Source organism: Rhinopithecus bieti, unplaced genomic scaffold (genome assembly GCF_001698545.2).
Source record: "Rhinopithecus bieti isolate Rb0 unplaced genomic scaffold, ASM169854v2 scaffold_3734, whole genome shotgun sequence".
NCBI classification, from domain to species: domain Eukaryota; kingdom Metazoa; phylum Chordata; class Mammalia; order Primates; family Cercopithecidae; genus Rhinopithecus; species Rhinopithecus bieti.
Genome location: NW_016804423.1, coordinates 1,231,771 through 1,248,612, shown reverse-complemented (window position 1 = coordinate 1,248,612; position 16,842 = coordinate 1,231,771). Strand labels below are relative to the sequence as shown.

The window sequence follows — 16,842 nt, the reverse complement described above, 5'->3', positions numbered from 1 at the left end:
AAAGACAGAAATACAAATGGTTCTTAAAACATATAAAATAATGGCTTAAAGAAAGCTAAGAGATGCTATTTTTCACCTGATGTTCTTTTACTGCCAGTCATAGCATCACATTTTATAATCCCTATAGGACCACTTAGCAATAACTGTCAAAATTCAAAGTCTGTCCCACACAGAGGCTGACATATGAGAAGTTACGGATGCACACAATTATTTTTTGCAGCACCTGCATTGCAAAAGATGGACACCAAGAAGTCTATTGGTAGGAGAATGATTAAATACATTAAATTCATACAATGGAATACTATCATTTTTTTTAATGTGAGCAACTCTGTACACAGGCAACAAAATCTCTGCAATATACATTGTTAAGTAAAGAATGCAGGTTATAATCTCATTTTCAAATCATATGTATTGCAAATATGGTTTTTAAGTGTTTACTATAAGAAAGGAGGAAAGCAGAACTACATTTGCATTTGTTTGTGTTAACAGAGAGAGAGTCTGAAGTCTACATAGGAAACTAAAAGTGAGGTGAGCGTGGGCATGAACAGATGGGAAAAAGAGCAATCCACATTCTTTGTGCTTTTTTATTTTTTGCAACATGTGAATGCATTACCTATTCAAAATTTAGACTAAAATTCAAAAAAACGAACAGAAAAGACATGAGACTACATTCTGATAAACCCCTCTTGTCTTCTTCTGTTTTGTGAAGTTTACCTCTGCCCTCACTGTCTGGCCAAAAGTATGGGGGAGAGCAAGCATAGGAACTCAAAATATCAGATGGACGTAGCCCTGCTCCTTTGAACCTCCATATCCCCGGAATACATAACATGATTTCATCTCACGACCTGATGTTATGTATAATACAATAGGATAATATATAGAATATGCTAATAATATTATAATATATAATATGCTAATAATAATATATTGTTTCCCCGGAAGATAATAATATATTAATATTATTATATATAATTATTATAATACATTATATATTATATCATATATAATTATATATTATATGCTAATAATATTAATAATATATTATTATCTTTTCCCAGAAGACTTCTTATTTTACTGTGCAAGTAAAATGCTTCATTGAGTACAACCTTTTTTAGCAAAATGCAACCTGCCTCTATCTCCCTGCTAAATGTCCATGCACACTAACATTTGTATACTGGTCAAGGGTTTGCTGACATCACAAGGGCAACCTCTTCATCCTAAAGGGTGGAGCACTGCAAGCAAGCATCCCAGGCAAGCATCCCAGGCAAGCATCCCAGGCAAGCATCCCAGGTAAGCATCCCAGGCAAACATCCCAGGTAAGCATCCCAGTTCAGCACCCCTGGATCTGTGGGAAGCGGCCACCACTCCAGGAAGACCACAGCATACTGTCCAATTCACAAGCACATTAGAGTATAGCAGCTGCAACATTTGGTGCAATTTATAGCATTTTGGGGGGTAGGGGAAAATGTGTAAAGTAAACCTTTTCCAAGGAACTTTTTAAAACTGTAACTTTGGCCCTTAAGATCTCCTGGCTTTCTTTTCCTTCTTAGGAAACAGTGTGCTGCTTATTACAAGTTGCAAACATGATTTGGGAAAATGTTGAGCAATAAATAATAGATTTACAAGTAGTTTAGTACTTGTGTTGTATCTAGGACAATTAAAGTCGCACAGAAAAAAACACAGATGAAAAGAGCATGCCTGGGAATCATTATCACTGCCAACTCACATTCATTATCTGTGCTTGTTTTGTTTTGCCCATTCCTCATTGCCTAGCTTAACCTCCAGATACTCCTGAACTCGTAGGTGGTTCACAACACAAAACTTCCTCCTGCCCCCGCCTGCTTTGTTGCCCTCCACAGCATTTCATCTCATCTGTGTTTCACTTGTTCATTTGTGGGCTGTTGGGTCTTTTGTTTGTTTTCTCCTCATCAAGAGGTAAGCTCTTTCAAAGTAGAAAACCACACATATGGACTTGCGATGGTTTGGCTTAGACTTTTCAACTTTACGAAGGTATGAAAGCCACATACATTCAGGAGAAATCATACTTCAGTCCGGTATTCAAAACATAATATGAGCTACTCAATACTTTCCTATAAAATGGGCTTCGTGTTAGATGATTTTGTCCAATTGCAGGCTAATGTAAGTGTTCTGGGCATGTTTATGATAGGCTAGACTAAACTATGATATTTGGTAAGTTAGATGTCCTAACTGCTTTTTTCAGTGTACGTTATTTTCAGCTTAGGGTGGGTTTATCAGGACATAACTCCATCGTAAGCCGAGGAGCATTTGTACATATTTTAATCACTGATACCCCCAGTGAACATACAGTAATTAGAATATTGTATGTTCTTAATCAATAAATTAAAATAAATGAATCAATGAATGTGTGAGTGAACGAATGGTTCTTTTTTAGAACATTTTTGTTTATTAGTTATCTTACATAAACAAACACTACTATAGAGCAGCAATTTCCATTTGCTTTTGGAGACAGGTCGATACATGATAAAGTGGCATAGTCACAAAAATTTGTGAAAACTGGATGAAACAAAGTCAAACAAATATTTTTTATTAAAGTAGGACTACTTAGATTCAATAACTTGCTAATGTGCCTTGGGACTCAAAGAAAAATATATAAGATGATATGTTTCCAAATTTATTTGACACTGAAACTCTTATTTCAAGGACCATTTCTCTGGATTAATATTCTGGGTGATACATATTGGGAAATGACATTAAAAGTTGTTTCTTTGTGAACCTGGATTCAGGCCATTATTACAGAAAACACTTATTTGTCTAAAATTAAAACTAAAAAAAGCTTCAAATAACTGAAAATGTAAAACATTCTACCTCTGTGAGAAAATGGTAAATTATCAAGCAATAATTTGACATTGGAAATTTATTTTAAAATACAGTTTTCAATAATCTGTTCAGTTTTATTTTCCTCTTTCTATGATTTTACAATTGAATATAACAGGAGAATTCATGTTTGTGAAGATGGTCTTGATTCATTCTAAAAGACAAAATGCTGTCTAAATAATAAAAATTAAATTTGATTTAGTATTGATTTTTATTTTATTGTAATGTTAATTATTTAACATTTCTAAGTATTAGTGCCTCTAAGGTCATTCTCCTTATTAGATCATTACTTAAGCCTTAATTATTATTTATTCCCAAGTCATTTTGAATAAATGTAAGTTTATTATTTTTTCTTTGGTTATAAGAAGTTTTGAGATGGATGATTGACTTTAGATGCAATTCAAATATAGTCTTTAGACTTGAAACTCACAAATATTTGGAGTGGACTGAATTCTAAGTAGAACAAGTACTGGGGATATTTCGTTACCTTTTTGTATAGTTGGTGTTTCACTGTCTGCAATCAGTTGCAAGCAGTCTTGAATGACTAAAAAGCAAAAATTTATCATTTTAGTTACTTGAGTAGAAATAATAAAGAAATGAACTGAGAACACAAAGCTACAAACCCATTCTTCTAGAAACACTAAATCAATTGCACTTTTTACATTGATTGCATAACATTATTCTTAAAGTTACTTTATGATATTTGCCCATTGATTTATATATATCATATATCTATGAAATTCATGACATTTCAGAAAAGCTTTCTGTGCTGTTAAAATATAAGTATATCACCTGTACAGTTTAACCTAATTTGCTTTGAAAAGTGGCTGAAGAGAAAGCAAGTTTAATCATTTGTTTAGCACATCTACCAAATACATGAAACAGTTAACCTTATAAGATCATTCTAAACAGTCTTTTGCTTTAAAAAATCTAACATGAAATCATGACTTATTACCACAGAAAATACTATTTCTGACACTTCTGAAAGTTAAAAAAATGCTAATATTTATGGAACAGATTTAAGTGCAGACAGTGTACCAAGACTTAGTATATATCACTTCCATTTATCCTCACAGGAATCCTGAAAATTAGAGATTGGAAACTAAGGCTTGGAAAGTGTAAACAGCTTGTTCAGGAACTCAGAGACCGAAAGTGATGGGAACAGAATTTAAACCCCACCTGTTTCACTCTGGATCCAAAGTCAAGCTTTTGGTAAAATATATTGGACCAAAGAGAGAAAGAGAGATAGAACATCTTTTACAAATAAAATGGAAGACTTCCATGAGACTGCATATAATCAGTAAAGCTTCCTGAAAACACCAATTATCATCATATATTACATATTGAATATTTCAGTCAATATTTAAGAAACTAACATTGCGTTAAATAAGGAGAAATGCCTTTAGGCAAAAGCAAATTAAGGACACCTGCTGGAAGGTATAGGGAAGATACAATAAAGCAGTAAACATCTGTGAAAAATATGAAACACAAATCTAAGCTTGCATGTTTTAGATTAAGAAAATATTAGTTTAGTTTTTTATCTAGCAAATATTTTACTCAGAGTTAAAATAATACTTTATGAAGATGATTCTCAATGCATACAGCCTCCCGAGTAGCTGGGACTACAGGCGCCCGCCACCACACCCGGCTAGTTTTTTTGTATTTTTAGTGGAGACAGGGTTTCACCGTGTTAGCCAGGATGGTCTCCATCTCCTGACCTGGTGATTCGCCCGCCTCGGCCTCCCAAAGTGCTAGGATTACAGGCGTGAGCCACTGCGTCCAGCCGTGACTTCCTATTTCAAGTCATCCTTTCCCTGTTTCCCAAAAGCTTCAGTAGGAGACGGCTGTGGTCTGAATGTCTGTGTTGCTCCCAAATTCCTATGTTGAAATCTAACTGCTGAGGTGATGGTATTAGGAAGTAAAGCTTTGGGGAGGTGACTATGCCTTGAGGGCAGAGCACTCATGAATGGAATTAGTATCCTTATAAAAGAGATCCCAGAGAGCCAGCTTGCCCTTTTTCCTCACGTGAGAACCCAGTGAGGATGCATCATCTACAAGCCCAGGAAGCAAGTCCTCATCAGATACCAAAATCTTCAGCCATCTTGGTCTTGGACTTCCGGCCCCCTGAACTGGGAGAAATAAATCTCTACTGTTTATAAGCCACCCAGTCTATGGTATTTTGTTATAACAGCCTTGAATGAACTAAAGCAGATTTAGATACTCTGTGTAGTCAGAGAGAAGTTTACCTAATAAGTAATGCCTTGACACTACGAAAATGTCTCCATTTTAGTCTCCACAGCCCAATTAAAACTTGGCCACAACCTACACGTTGAAAAACAGTGTTCTATTCTCTCATGTAGTAGCAGAAATCTAACATTTAGCAGAAAATGTGCTTTAAAGAGAAAAGTTTATTTCAAGAACTGTTCCTCAGAAAAGAAAATAAGATATAAAATTGACGTTTCAATAATGAGGTGTAAATTACAGCCACTGAAGTTGTGTAAGTATGCTCTGATGTTTGCACAATGATAAAATTGCCTAGGGTTGCAGAATGTATGCAGAATGAACAATTGTCCTTGTTCCAGAGAAAGTTACTTGGCTTTCCCAAGACAACTCACTTTAGGAAATTTGATGGCTATTATCAAATTTCAACTATTTCAGCTATTATCAACTTATCTCCTATTCAGTCTTTTAAGACTTTCTTTCTCATTCAACATAGATCTGGTCTTAGGCTGGAAATTAGCACTCAGCTAAAGATTTGTCTCACAAAGAGAGGAGCAAAAAAAGCAATATTATTTTTAATGTCTTCCAGTAGCATAGATATCTAACCACAAGAGTTTTGAAAATGCATAGTCTAACATAAGAAACACAATTTGATAACAATTGTCATAGTAATTGATTATTGTTTGGTTCTCAAATGCCTTTCACACGTCTCTCCCTCTACTACAATTGAAAGGAATTACACAAGAGGTTAAGAATAGATTTTTTATGTTTGTTTTTTTTTTTCTTTTAACTAAGCAAGGCAATAATATACATTAAAACCTTTCTGAGCCTATGGAGACACAGTCTGTGATCTCTACCACTAACAGCATTCTCTGATTCCTCAACTTGATGTCTCTGTCACTGGCAATAATCGTAATACCCTGGAACTTGTCAGACCCAATACTTTTTCTCAAATCTGGTGTCACACTTGAAAATTAAGCATGTACAGCTATTATTATTGAAAAAAATCAGAATTTATAGTCAATAGATAATGAATTCAAATCTTACCTCTCCAATCAATTAGTTGTTATGAGTTTGACACTTAATTTTGAAGCATTTTAAATCTGTATAACGATGTCAGAGACATGTGAACCAGAGCAACTCCATCTTGAATAGGAGCTGGGTAAAATAACTGAGACCTAGTGGGCTGCATTGCCAGATAGTTAAGGCATTCTAAGTCACAGGATAAGACAGGAGGTCATAAAGACGTTGCTGACAACACAGATTGCAGTGAAGAAGCCAGTCAAAACCCACCAAAACCAAGATGGCGAGGAGTGACCTCTGGTGGTTCTCACTGCCACACTCCCACCAGCGTCATGATCGTTTACAGATGCCATGGCAACGTCAGGAAGTTACCCTATATGGTCTAAAAAGGGGAGGCATGAATAATCCACCCCTTGTTTAGCATATCATCAAGAAATAGCCATAAAAATGGGCAACTAGCAGCCCTCAGGGCTGCTCTATGGAGTAGGCATTCTTTTAGTCCTTTCCTTTCCTAACGAACTTGCTTTCACTCTGTGGATTTGCCCTGAATTCTTTCTTGCATGAGATCCAGGAACCCTCGCTGGGGGTCTGGATCGGGACTCCTTTTCTGTAACATTTCTCTGGTAACCACAGAGGGGATTATAGTACAGAAACCCCCGACTCAAAGATGAACTTTGGGTGAGTTTTGGGTCCTGTAACAACGGGAATAGCAATATCCATTTCATACTGTCGCGAAAATAGACTGAAGTCGTAATTTAGATGTGTTTTATGAATCGTAAGTAACTTATCTATTTTATTGTTCTTTTAAATTTTGCATCAGTTTGGCTTAACTTCTCCAACTATTAAATAATTAGCTTGCTGAGAGAGGCAATTGATTTTCTGGGTTGCAGTTTTCTCATCTAAAACGAAAACAATAATGCCCAGCTAACAGAGTTGTTCAGAAGGTAAATGATATACATTCCCAGAGCCCAACACAGTGTTTGCACCTGAAACACGCCTAATAATTGTTACGTCGCTCTCCTCTTCTCTGTATATTATGGAGTGCCTACCTCAGATATTTGCAGAAACAGTGGGTGACAAATCTATTCGAAGAGAAACCTTCTCTTTCTCTAACTCTTCAGAAATGTTAGTGTCTTTTAAAAAAATACATCGCCACGACAAAAATGCAGCTGCTCAATGCAGTTCTTTTAAGTAGGAGTTGATCTATAAAAAGAATAAGCATTAAAACTAACATTTTCCATTCATATGGAAGTATTGATAAAAACAACACAGGCATAAACATTTTGAATTTATTTAAAAAATCACCTACCCATGTCTGCAATGTTAAAGAAAAATAAGTCAAAAGTATAAAGAATTATTGAGCTTTCAAGAAGAGATAGAAAGGCTTAATCAACCCGGCCTCTCCATTCAAAATGGAGCCACACTTCTTTCCCTTCCTCACCCTTCACATTCCTGATACCCATTACCTGGCCCTAACCATTCAACGTTTTCAACATATTTACCATTTTTTGGTATTTTAATTTGCTAATTAACTATATGTACTATCATTTTTCTGTTTCTCTTCAACTCACGATAATGTAAGATCGTGTAAAAGAGACATAATATCACATTTGGCTGTGTGGAATGATTTGTTTCCTAGCTCTTCCATTTCCCAAAATCTCAAGCTTAACAAGAACAGGTCAAAGATTTGGTTGGAAGGTCAGTGTTTTCAATTTTAAATACTTTTCCAGAAATTGAGCAGAAGACAGTTCTTGCAACACTGAAAAAAAGTCTCACCATTGAAGCAGGGGAAAAGAAAAAATAACTCTCAGGGAAAGCAGCTGGTTCTGTTCCATGAAGGAACACACCCTTGCTGGGTAAGAGGCTCAAGTCAGACTAATTTTGATAAGGGCTGGATGGTCTAGTTCTACATTGCATGCTTCCAACACTCATGTTACAGCCTGGAACTCACAGCTAAGCCAGAAATGCCAACCGGGCAAAGACTGGACATTACAGACTGGTCAGACATCTCATCTTTCCTTGCACAGGAGTTGGACTTCGGATTTCAAAAAAGAAGACTCAAAAATAGTGTTGATATCTTTACTTTTAGCAACTAGAAAGCTTTATCCTATAGAAAACTTAAGTTATAATATTAGGTGTTTGTTTATACATGCTACATTCAAAATTTTAATTTAAAAAATGTTAAATACAGTGTGATATCCTGATGGATCCTAAAACACAAAATCATTAGTGGAAAAACTCGTGAAATTCAAATTAAGTCTAGAATTTAGCTAATCATTAAGTCTCAATGTTGGTTTCCTTTTTGTAATGAAATACCACAGTCATATAAGATGTTAGGATTAGGGAAGCTGGATGGGGTACATGCCAACACTCTCTATTCTTTGCAAGTTGTGTGTAATTCTTACACAATCCCAAGCTCACTTAAAAATGAAGAAAATATAACTTAAAGTAGATTGACCAAAATCTCACAATAATTATTTGGAAGGAAAATATGGACAATTTTTTCTATTCTTGCTTTACATTACATTGAATTGTTCATATTTTACCATTATTTTATTATTATAATTGAGATAATTATAATAAACATTATCAATAAAATAATTTTGTCTTTCTGTAACCTAAAACACATAAATTTCTAATAGTTATTAATTAACAGGAAAGAAAATACAAAGGTTACCTAATTTTAACAATGAACCTTTTAGGTCAGTGATAACCCATTTGAAAGAATTCACTTTCTTGACAGACTCTAAAGACGTTTATCTTTAGGCTCTTAAAATTAATAAAATTATAGTTAAGTGATGTTCAAAATGTGGATCTTCATGATTCCATTTGTAAATAAATTTTATTATGCAATATTTTCAAAGCCATATTGTTTTAGTTAATTTTTAAATTGGGAATATCTCCAAACACAGTTATGGGCTTAAAAGTGAATTTTTGGCTAATGTGAGCTATTTGGCAATTTTAAATCCTGGATTTCCCCACATTTCTGTTTATTATACTACAATCAAAAATGGTATTATGAAATACATTAAGCTTAATGAGATTTTAGTTTGAAACACAAAGTAATTAAGAAAAACAAAACTAAAGCCAAAGTACTAAATTCTAAAATTAAGAAATTAAGTAAAACCACTGTTTACCCATGGGATGCCTGGAAGAGAGTATCACTGGGACATGTTGGCTGATGGTAATTCCCCTCCCATCATCTACAGTTTGTGTGAAGTTCCAATAAAAATACTTGGTTGTAAAACATGTAGACAATTAATAAACATGAACATAAATAAACACTTTAAAAGTAAAAAGGACAACTTACGGTTTTGAGTCCTATTGAAAATAAATCAGAACTTGAATGAAAACAAAAATCAAAGAAAGCTACATAGAATTTTCTCAATGCCAAAAAATTTCTACTAAAAAAAGTCCTTGTGTTACAGACAACTTTTTTGGGAATATAAACATTAATTTTGGAGTATGCTAAACAAAATAAATTTTCCCTCCACCAAAGAATAGTATCTAGAGCAACATTCAAATGAATTTCATAATTTTATTAACAAGGAATAGTAGACATCACCTGTCATTAAGATTCTTATCTTCAAACCTTCCACCTTGGATTTATGAATGTTATGAGTGTGCATACTATGTCCTATTTGAGTATATACACATCACACACACACACTATATATACACACACACACACATATTTGTGTATATATGCATGAATATATATTTATGTATATATTTGTATAAATATATATATTTATGTATATATATTTGTATAAATATATATTTATGTATATGTTTGTATAAATATATATTTGTATATATTTGTATATATATTTATGTATATATATTTGTATAAATATATATATATATATGAACAAATACAGTTGATCCTTGAACAACACAGGAATTAGGGTCACTGATCCCATGCAGTCAAAAATTTGTGCTTAACTTTTGACTCCCAAAATCTTAACTATGAACAGCCCACTGTTGACCAGAAGCCTTTCTGATAACAAAAACTCAATCAATATGTATTTCATAAATTGTACGTATTATGTAGTGTATTCTTACAATAAAGTATATGAACAAATACAGTTGATCCTTGAACAACACAGGAATTAGGGTCACTGATCCCATGCAGTCAAAATTTGTGCTTAACTTTTGACTCCCAAAATCTTAACTATGAACAGCCCACTGTTGACCAGAAGCCTTTCTGATAACAAAACTCAATCAATATGTATTTCATAAATTGTACGTATTATGTAGTGTATTCTTACAATAAAGTAAGCTAGAGAAAAGAAAATGTTACTTAAACAATCATAAGGAAGAGAAAATGCATTTACCATTCATTAAGTGGAAGTGGATCATTAGAGAGTTCATTCTTCACACTGAGTGAGCTAAGGGGGAGGAGGGAAAGGAGGGGGTGGTCTTGCTGTCTCAAGGGTGGACAGTGGAAGAAAATCCACATATAAGTGGACCCTCGCAGTTCAAACCTGTGTTGTTCAAGGGTCAGCTATAATGTCATGACTCTTCTTTGCTTCTTGGGAGCATTTCCAGCATCATTAGTTGCACTTTCCATAGGTCTCATGGTGTTATTCAAGGTTTATGATATTGCATTAAGCAAGACGAAAAATACACACAAATCATGAGAAATCATTCTTACTGCAATTCCCAATTTATTGGAGATACAACTGGCTCATGCAGAGATGATGAGCATCACATGGTGTTTTAACCAGATACAGCACTTGAGCTCACTGCAGTAGCAACAGGAGGTGATTATGAAATTATTACAGTAGTACAATATGTACCACAGTTAATTTTATGCAGTTATGACTTAATACTGCATGTTTATGTTTGTTTCCATTTCTCTAGACTACAAATGGCGCCATGTACAGTCTGTTTGTATGCATATGTTTTGAGAATTTTTAACTTTTGTGTATATTTTATGATAGTAATAAGAAAATAGACTAGTATCTACATATATTTTATGCATTCATGACATGGCTAATTAATCTTGATATTTTCAACATTTCAAGGATACACAGTTCTTCCATGAGTTTTTTCAAATTATCGCAAATCTACAAACAATTTTCCAATAGGTTTATTGAAAAAAAAAAATCCACCTGTAAGTGTACCCATGCTGTTAAAACTTGTGCTGTTCAAGTCTCAACTGTGTGCAATATATACCTATATGCACACTGTATCAAGGTTTATTAAAAAGTCTAGGACAAACCATGAAAAAATTATAGTAACTACTTCTGGGCTGTGGAAAACTGGGTACATGTTTTTTCACTTTGTTTGAATCTACAAATTGCAAATCATTTGGTGAGAGATTCTCATCAGTATGCTATTCCTGGATACCATTAAAACACAAATACATGAAAGTATTAATAGGAGAATTTTGGGACAATGTGACCCAAGAAGACATTTCTTTCCTACTCTATTATTCTTTTCCTTCTTCAATCTGCTGAAATGAGTCTACACCTTTTTTAACATTGTAAAGTTAAAGTTTATTTTTAAAACTAGTATTTAGAAACAGGGGGATACTAGCAGTGAAGGTTAAAGAGATGGAAGAATCCTGACCCTACTAGTTATTGAAGCCGCTTATAATACAAATGACCTTAAAAAGATTATTTAAAGCATATAAATAGAATAATCAATGAAAAAAGAGTCTCACATAGATTCAACTCTTATGAGGAACTGAATGAAACACAAGTAAGTTTTTCAACACCAAGGAGTTACAAAGAACTATTTAATACATTTGGTTGCGATAGCAGTTTGGAAGGAAGAAAGAGAGAGGAGGAAGTTAAAGCCAATGTGAGATGATTCATCAAAATAAACAACAGAAGGACTAATGAGTTAAAACAAAACACTCAACTATCAAAAAGTCAAAGTGGCGGGGAGTCAACTACTTAACAAATCATGAACAAATGTATTTTTAGCTTTAATATTAGGGAAAATTGTTTAAAGATTATCGCTTTACTATAAAGAAATGCAAAATGTTCAAGTAAAAACAGCAGCAAAACCGTTAAAATATTTACATCAAAATTTTGATCAATAATCAATATGTCTAATTAGGAAGAGCTTATCCAAAATTATAAAAACATGGGACAGACAACTGGAGACAGTTATAAATAAAAATTTGCAAAAGATAAAACTATAAATAATCAAAATATGCAGAAAGTTTATTCATATTAGTAAACAAGCAACACATCAAAATAAATGTGAGATATTGTTTTACAACTACTAAACTAGTCAAAATACATTTTAAAAATAACATGCTAGCAAGAATGTGGAGAACCGGTACACTACATTTTTGATTGCATGTGTAACTCATTTTGAAAACAATATGGCAGTTGGAAACAAGGGTGATGAAGATGTTTCTTCTCCCTAGCTCGTATATTTCACTATATGGATTTTATATTGAATATATAATTTCACAGAAATAAAAGAATTCTGTACAAAACTTTTGCACGTTTTATTATAACAAAGAGAATAGAAATAACTAAAACAATTGTTAGATAAATTTATACAGATATATGAAAATACTTAGAAATAGGAAAATCCTTATTGTATAAGTCAAAACAAAAAATGCCATAGTATATATTTCGCATATTTTCAATTATGTCAGAAATATAGATTATAAAGTGCAAACAATAAAATAATTGATGTGTTAAAATAATAAAATGTGCATGTTTCCTAGTTTAAGCCCAGTTATTCCTGATCACTGGTACAAAGATATAATAACCAGATACCAAAAATTACGGTTTTATAAAATAAGAAATAATTTTTTTATGAAGCATATAGTCAAAAAATAAATTTATAGTCAGGGTACCTCACATGTGTGTGTGTGTGTGTGTGTGTGTGTGTGAGAGAGAGAGAGAGATGGAAGGGTCCCTGGTCTATCTCTCACTACGTTTCTTATGTAATTCTCTCCAGAAGTGAAAATACACATAAATTATTGCAAGTATTCTGTGGACTTCATAGAGTCACTGTGAAGGTTAAACAAAACAGTATGTTCGAAAATGCCTATTCTGGTCTATAGCTGTACGACACGTTCCAGGTGTTCAAAAATATTCTTTCAATATATTTAATAGAAAGACAATAATATCAAGAAGTTGTTACATCATAATTTAATAAATGTAATACAAAGACTCTTTTTTTCACCTTCAAATGAAAGAACTAGAGCTGATCATTTTGGTAGGCCCTACCAACTCTGTAAAGTTCTGGGGAATGAGCAGAACATGAAGAAAGTCAGAAATCACTAAAGGATGATGATAAGAAGATGATAAATGCTTGGATCTGCTGGAAAAGCATACCTTAAAGAAAAGCTTTACAATCTGCGTGTGTGTGTGTGTGTGCGCGCGTATGTGTGTGTAAAATAACCTTTTTAACAAATCAACAAAATTGAAGCACAACATACAGGGACTTTCATTACACCCTTTACCTGGTTTCACAACATGTAATGCACATTCAGAAAATAGATGTCTATAACTTTCTATGACTGAGATAAGCAAAGTCTAATTCCAACACATAGTGCTTTTTTTGATTTTTCTGGAGCGATGAATAATGCTTCTCACATGGGAGGGCATTATCTACTTGAGGAAACACATATGGCCCTTTTATCTCCTCTGTGCTTAATGCACAGATAAATACTTACACATGCACAGGGAAATGCTTCCACTCACACCATTTGCTCATTGGAGGAAAAAGCACACCCATGTAGCCTATTACATTTGCCAGTGCTGGGGCTTTGCTCTAAAGCAACGTCTGCTTTGGATGGCAAATTTTAGTCTCTATTTAATAGGTTCATAGAGGGGATACTCACCTCTAGCTCCCCCATACTGGATGTTTTTCTCTAATCCCTGACTCCTAAAAGTGTCTGCGCCCAAAACATACCTGTTTCTTCTGGACCCTGAATAGCACGCTTATTTCTGCTGCTCTGACTGGAGTTGCCTTCTCCTGGAGCTGCTGGTTCAAAGATCTATGAACAGAAAAATTCCACATTATTGGAAAGACAGCTGAGGCGAGGGAGAGGCAGCAGTGTAGGCAGGATCTTGCCTGAGGCTTGCAGCTGCTGCAAACTCACTTTCAGTCCCGCGGTGACAGCTGGGGCTTCCTCCAGGCCGGCCTTGGGGGCTCTTGCTCTTGCTGGCAGCTTCTCCGCGTGGTGGCCCTGCAGCTCTGCCCGGAGGCTGGCCAGGTCCCCTTGCAGGGCGGCCACCTGGTAGAAAGACACCACCGTGAGGCAGCAAGACAGCAGTGCCAGCAGCAAGGCTGCAGCCAGCAGCTTTCCGTCTTTGGAGGATCGAACAGAGGGGCTTTCCTTCCGTGGGAGGATGGAAACACACTCCTTCAGTTTCATTTCTTCTCTTTTCTTAAGGCAAGAAGTAAGGCGTGACTGCTCCCTTTCTGCGGAGTCATCCATATCGCGACTTGAACTTTGAAGGTTGGGGCCTTTAGAATAAGTGACCACAGGGAATGGATCATTTCCTGTTATCTGTGTTTGTTGATGTCCTGTGTGCACTACATGGCAGGGCTTGGCTCACCCCTCAGGAGAGTTCTCCTGAATTTTCTTCTTTCTGCCTTTCTGCATCTCGACCCCTACCGTACAGTAGGTTTGCTGGCATCTACCCTCCAATTGGATTGCTCAATCTGTCTTCCTCATTTCACTTTCAGTTTTTGTAAGAATTTCAAAGTCATCTCACAACACTCACGCTCAAGTAGATTTAAAGCCCCTTAAATCTGCTGGGGAAACCTGGAGTTTGGATTGGCACCTTCAAGGGAAAGCTTTTAAGATATGCACTGGTCTAAGAAGCCCACCCATAAGCATAGTAAGGGAACTGTGTCTGCTTGGGGCCACATGGCTTCATAAGGAAGGGGGAAAAGCAGCTGAAAGTTCCTGCTGCTGTCATAAAAATAATTAATGTGAAGGTCACATAAGCTAAGTGCTTTAGCATTGACTTGTTCTTAGCTAGAGAGTGATTGATTAACAGTCTTCAAGCATGAAATAAAATGGAGAATCCTTTAAGGAAGTGTGGAAGGAAGTCCACTGGGAAATATTCATATTATTATACTAACAATGTCATAAAAAGGATGAGACTAAATTTTACAGACATATTTAGATTAGCTATCTGAAGGATTCCCTAAATATAAGTGAACATATTTTTAAGGAAAACATGCATAAACTGTTTTCTTCTGAGACTCATCATTGAAACTCTATCATGCATATGAATGGCCTGTCCCGAGGAGCCTGGTCTCAGCTTTGCTGCTCAGACTTCTGAAGCTTTAAGTCCCTACTCAGTCTGATACTAGTTGAGGAGAATCAGCCTTCTCTCCAGCTCCAAATGCCTGACTGCTACCATTAACCACTCTCAAGTAGCTTGTCTACAACTCCCATGTTGACTGTGCTGCAGCCTAACAGGTCGGTGTACAAGAGGTCCTTGATCAAACAAGAGCCACCTTAGCTTTTGATTTTTCTGTTGTTGACTTGGGGACCTGTGAGGACTGTTGCATTAATTCTAGTCCTGCCTTATCCTGATAGCTGGTTCCTGGACATTCCCCAGTTTCTCACTCTTTGCCCCAGCATTGAAATATTGATTCATCTTTCAACAAACATTACTGAGCACTTAGCAAGCCCTGGGTAGTCACTACTCCCCTATGGACTAAGACTGGTGAGCTTTAGTTCTGTCTCACTCTACATTTCCATACAGTCTTCAGTAAGAAATTTACAGAAATAACATAGTGCAGAGTGGAGAACTCTAGACCCAGGCTTCTAGACTGCAAGTCCTGCCTCACCCCTCATTCTCCTTAGGCACAGTACTTAAACTCTCTGTGATTCCATTTCCTCACCTGTGAATTGGTATGATGGTATTAACTGTCCCTGAGATACGTAATGAGGCTTACAAGAATGTGGAAACAAATTACATTTTGGAGGCTTTCATTTAAAAAAAAAAAAATTTCCAGAGGTTTTGGGGTAATAGGTGGTATTTGATTACATGATTAAGTTATTTAGTGGTGATTTGTGAGATTTTGGTGCACCCATCACCCAAGCAGTATAGACATTGAGCCCAATTTTTAGTCTTTTATTCCTCACACCCCTCCCACCCTTTCTCCTGAGTCCCTAAAGTCCATTATATCATTCTTATGTCTTTGCATCCTTGCAATTTAGCTCCCACTATGAGTTAGAACATACAATGTTTAGTTTTCCATTCCTGAGTTATTTCACTTAGAATAATAGTCTCCTATCCCATCCAGGCTGATGTGAACGCCATTAATTCATTCCTTTGCGTGAGTAGTATTCCATCATATATATGTACCATAGTTTCTTTATCCACTCATTGATTGACGGGCTCTTGGGCTGGTTCTACATTTTTGCAATTGTGAATTGTGCTGCCATACATATGTGTGTGCAAGTATGTTTTTCATATAACGACTTATTTTCTTCTGGGTAGATACCCAGTAGTGGCACTGCTGGATCAAACGGTAGTTTTACTTTTAGTGATTTAAGGAATCTCCACACTGTTTTTCATGGTGGTTGTACTAAATGATTGGGGAAATGCAAATCAAAAGCATGGTGTGATGCTTCCAGTTTTTCATTCACTTTTATTCTTTACATTCAAAATATGAATGAAACATTTTTCAGTTACAAACAGTGCTCTAATAGACATTTTCTACAACTGTGCTTGTAACATCTGCAAGGGTTTCCCAGCAAATGTCTGCTGAGGGACAAGCACATCTTCACTTTTA

The 16,842-nt window shown here is 35.4% G+C and overlaps 1 protein-coding gene across 1 annotated transcript in view; it reads right to left on the bottom strand.

The window, feature by feature from the left end:
• TNFSF13B (TNF superfamily member 13b) overlaps window positions 1-14,788 on the bottom strand; it is a 34,736-nt gene extending 19,948 nt beyond the window's left edge. Inside the window, exons 1-3 of the mRNA XM_017868190.1 lie at window positions 14,183-14,788; window positions 13,993-14,077; window positions 3,344-3,400 (exon numbers count right to left, since the gene is read on the bottom strand). Of these exons, the coding sequence (XP_017723679.1) occupies window positions 3,344-3,400; window positions 13,993-14,077; window positions 14,183-14,521 (481 nt within the window). The 5' untranslated portion in view covers window positions 14,522-14,788. The remainder of the gene's footprint in view (window positions 1-3,343; window positions 3,401-13,992; window positions 14,078-14,182) is intronic.
• Between the last annotated feature and the right edge of the window lie 2,054 nt (window positions 14,789-16,842).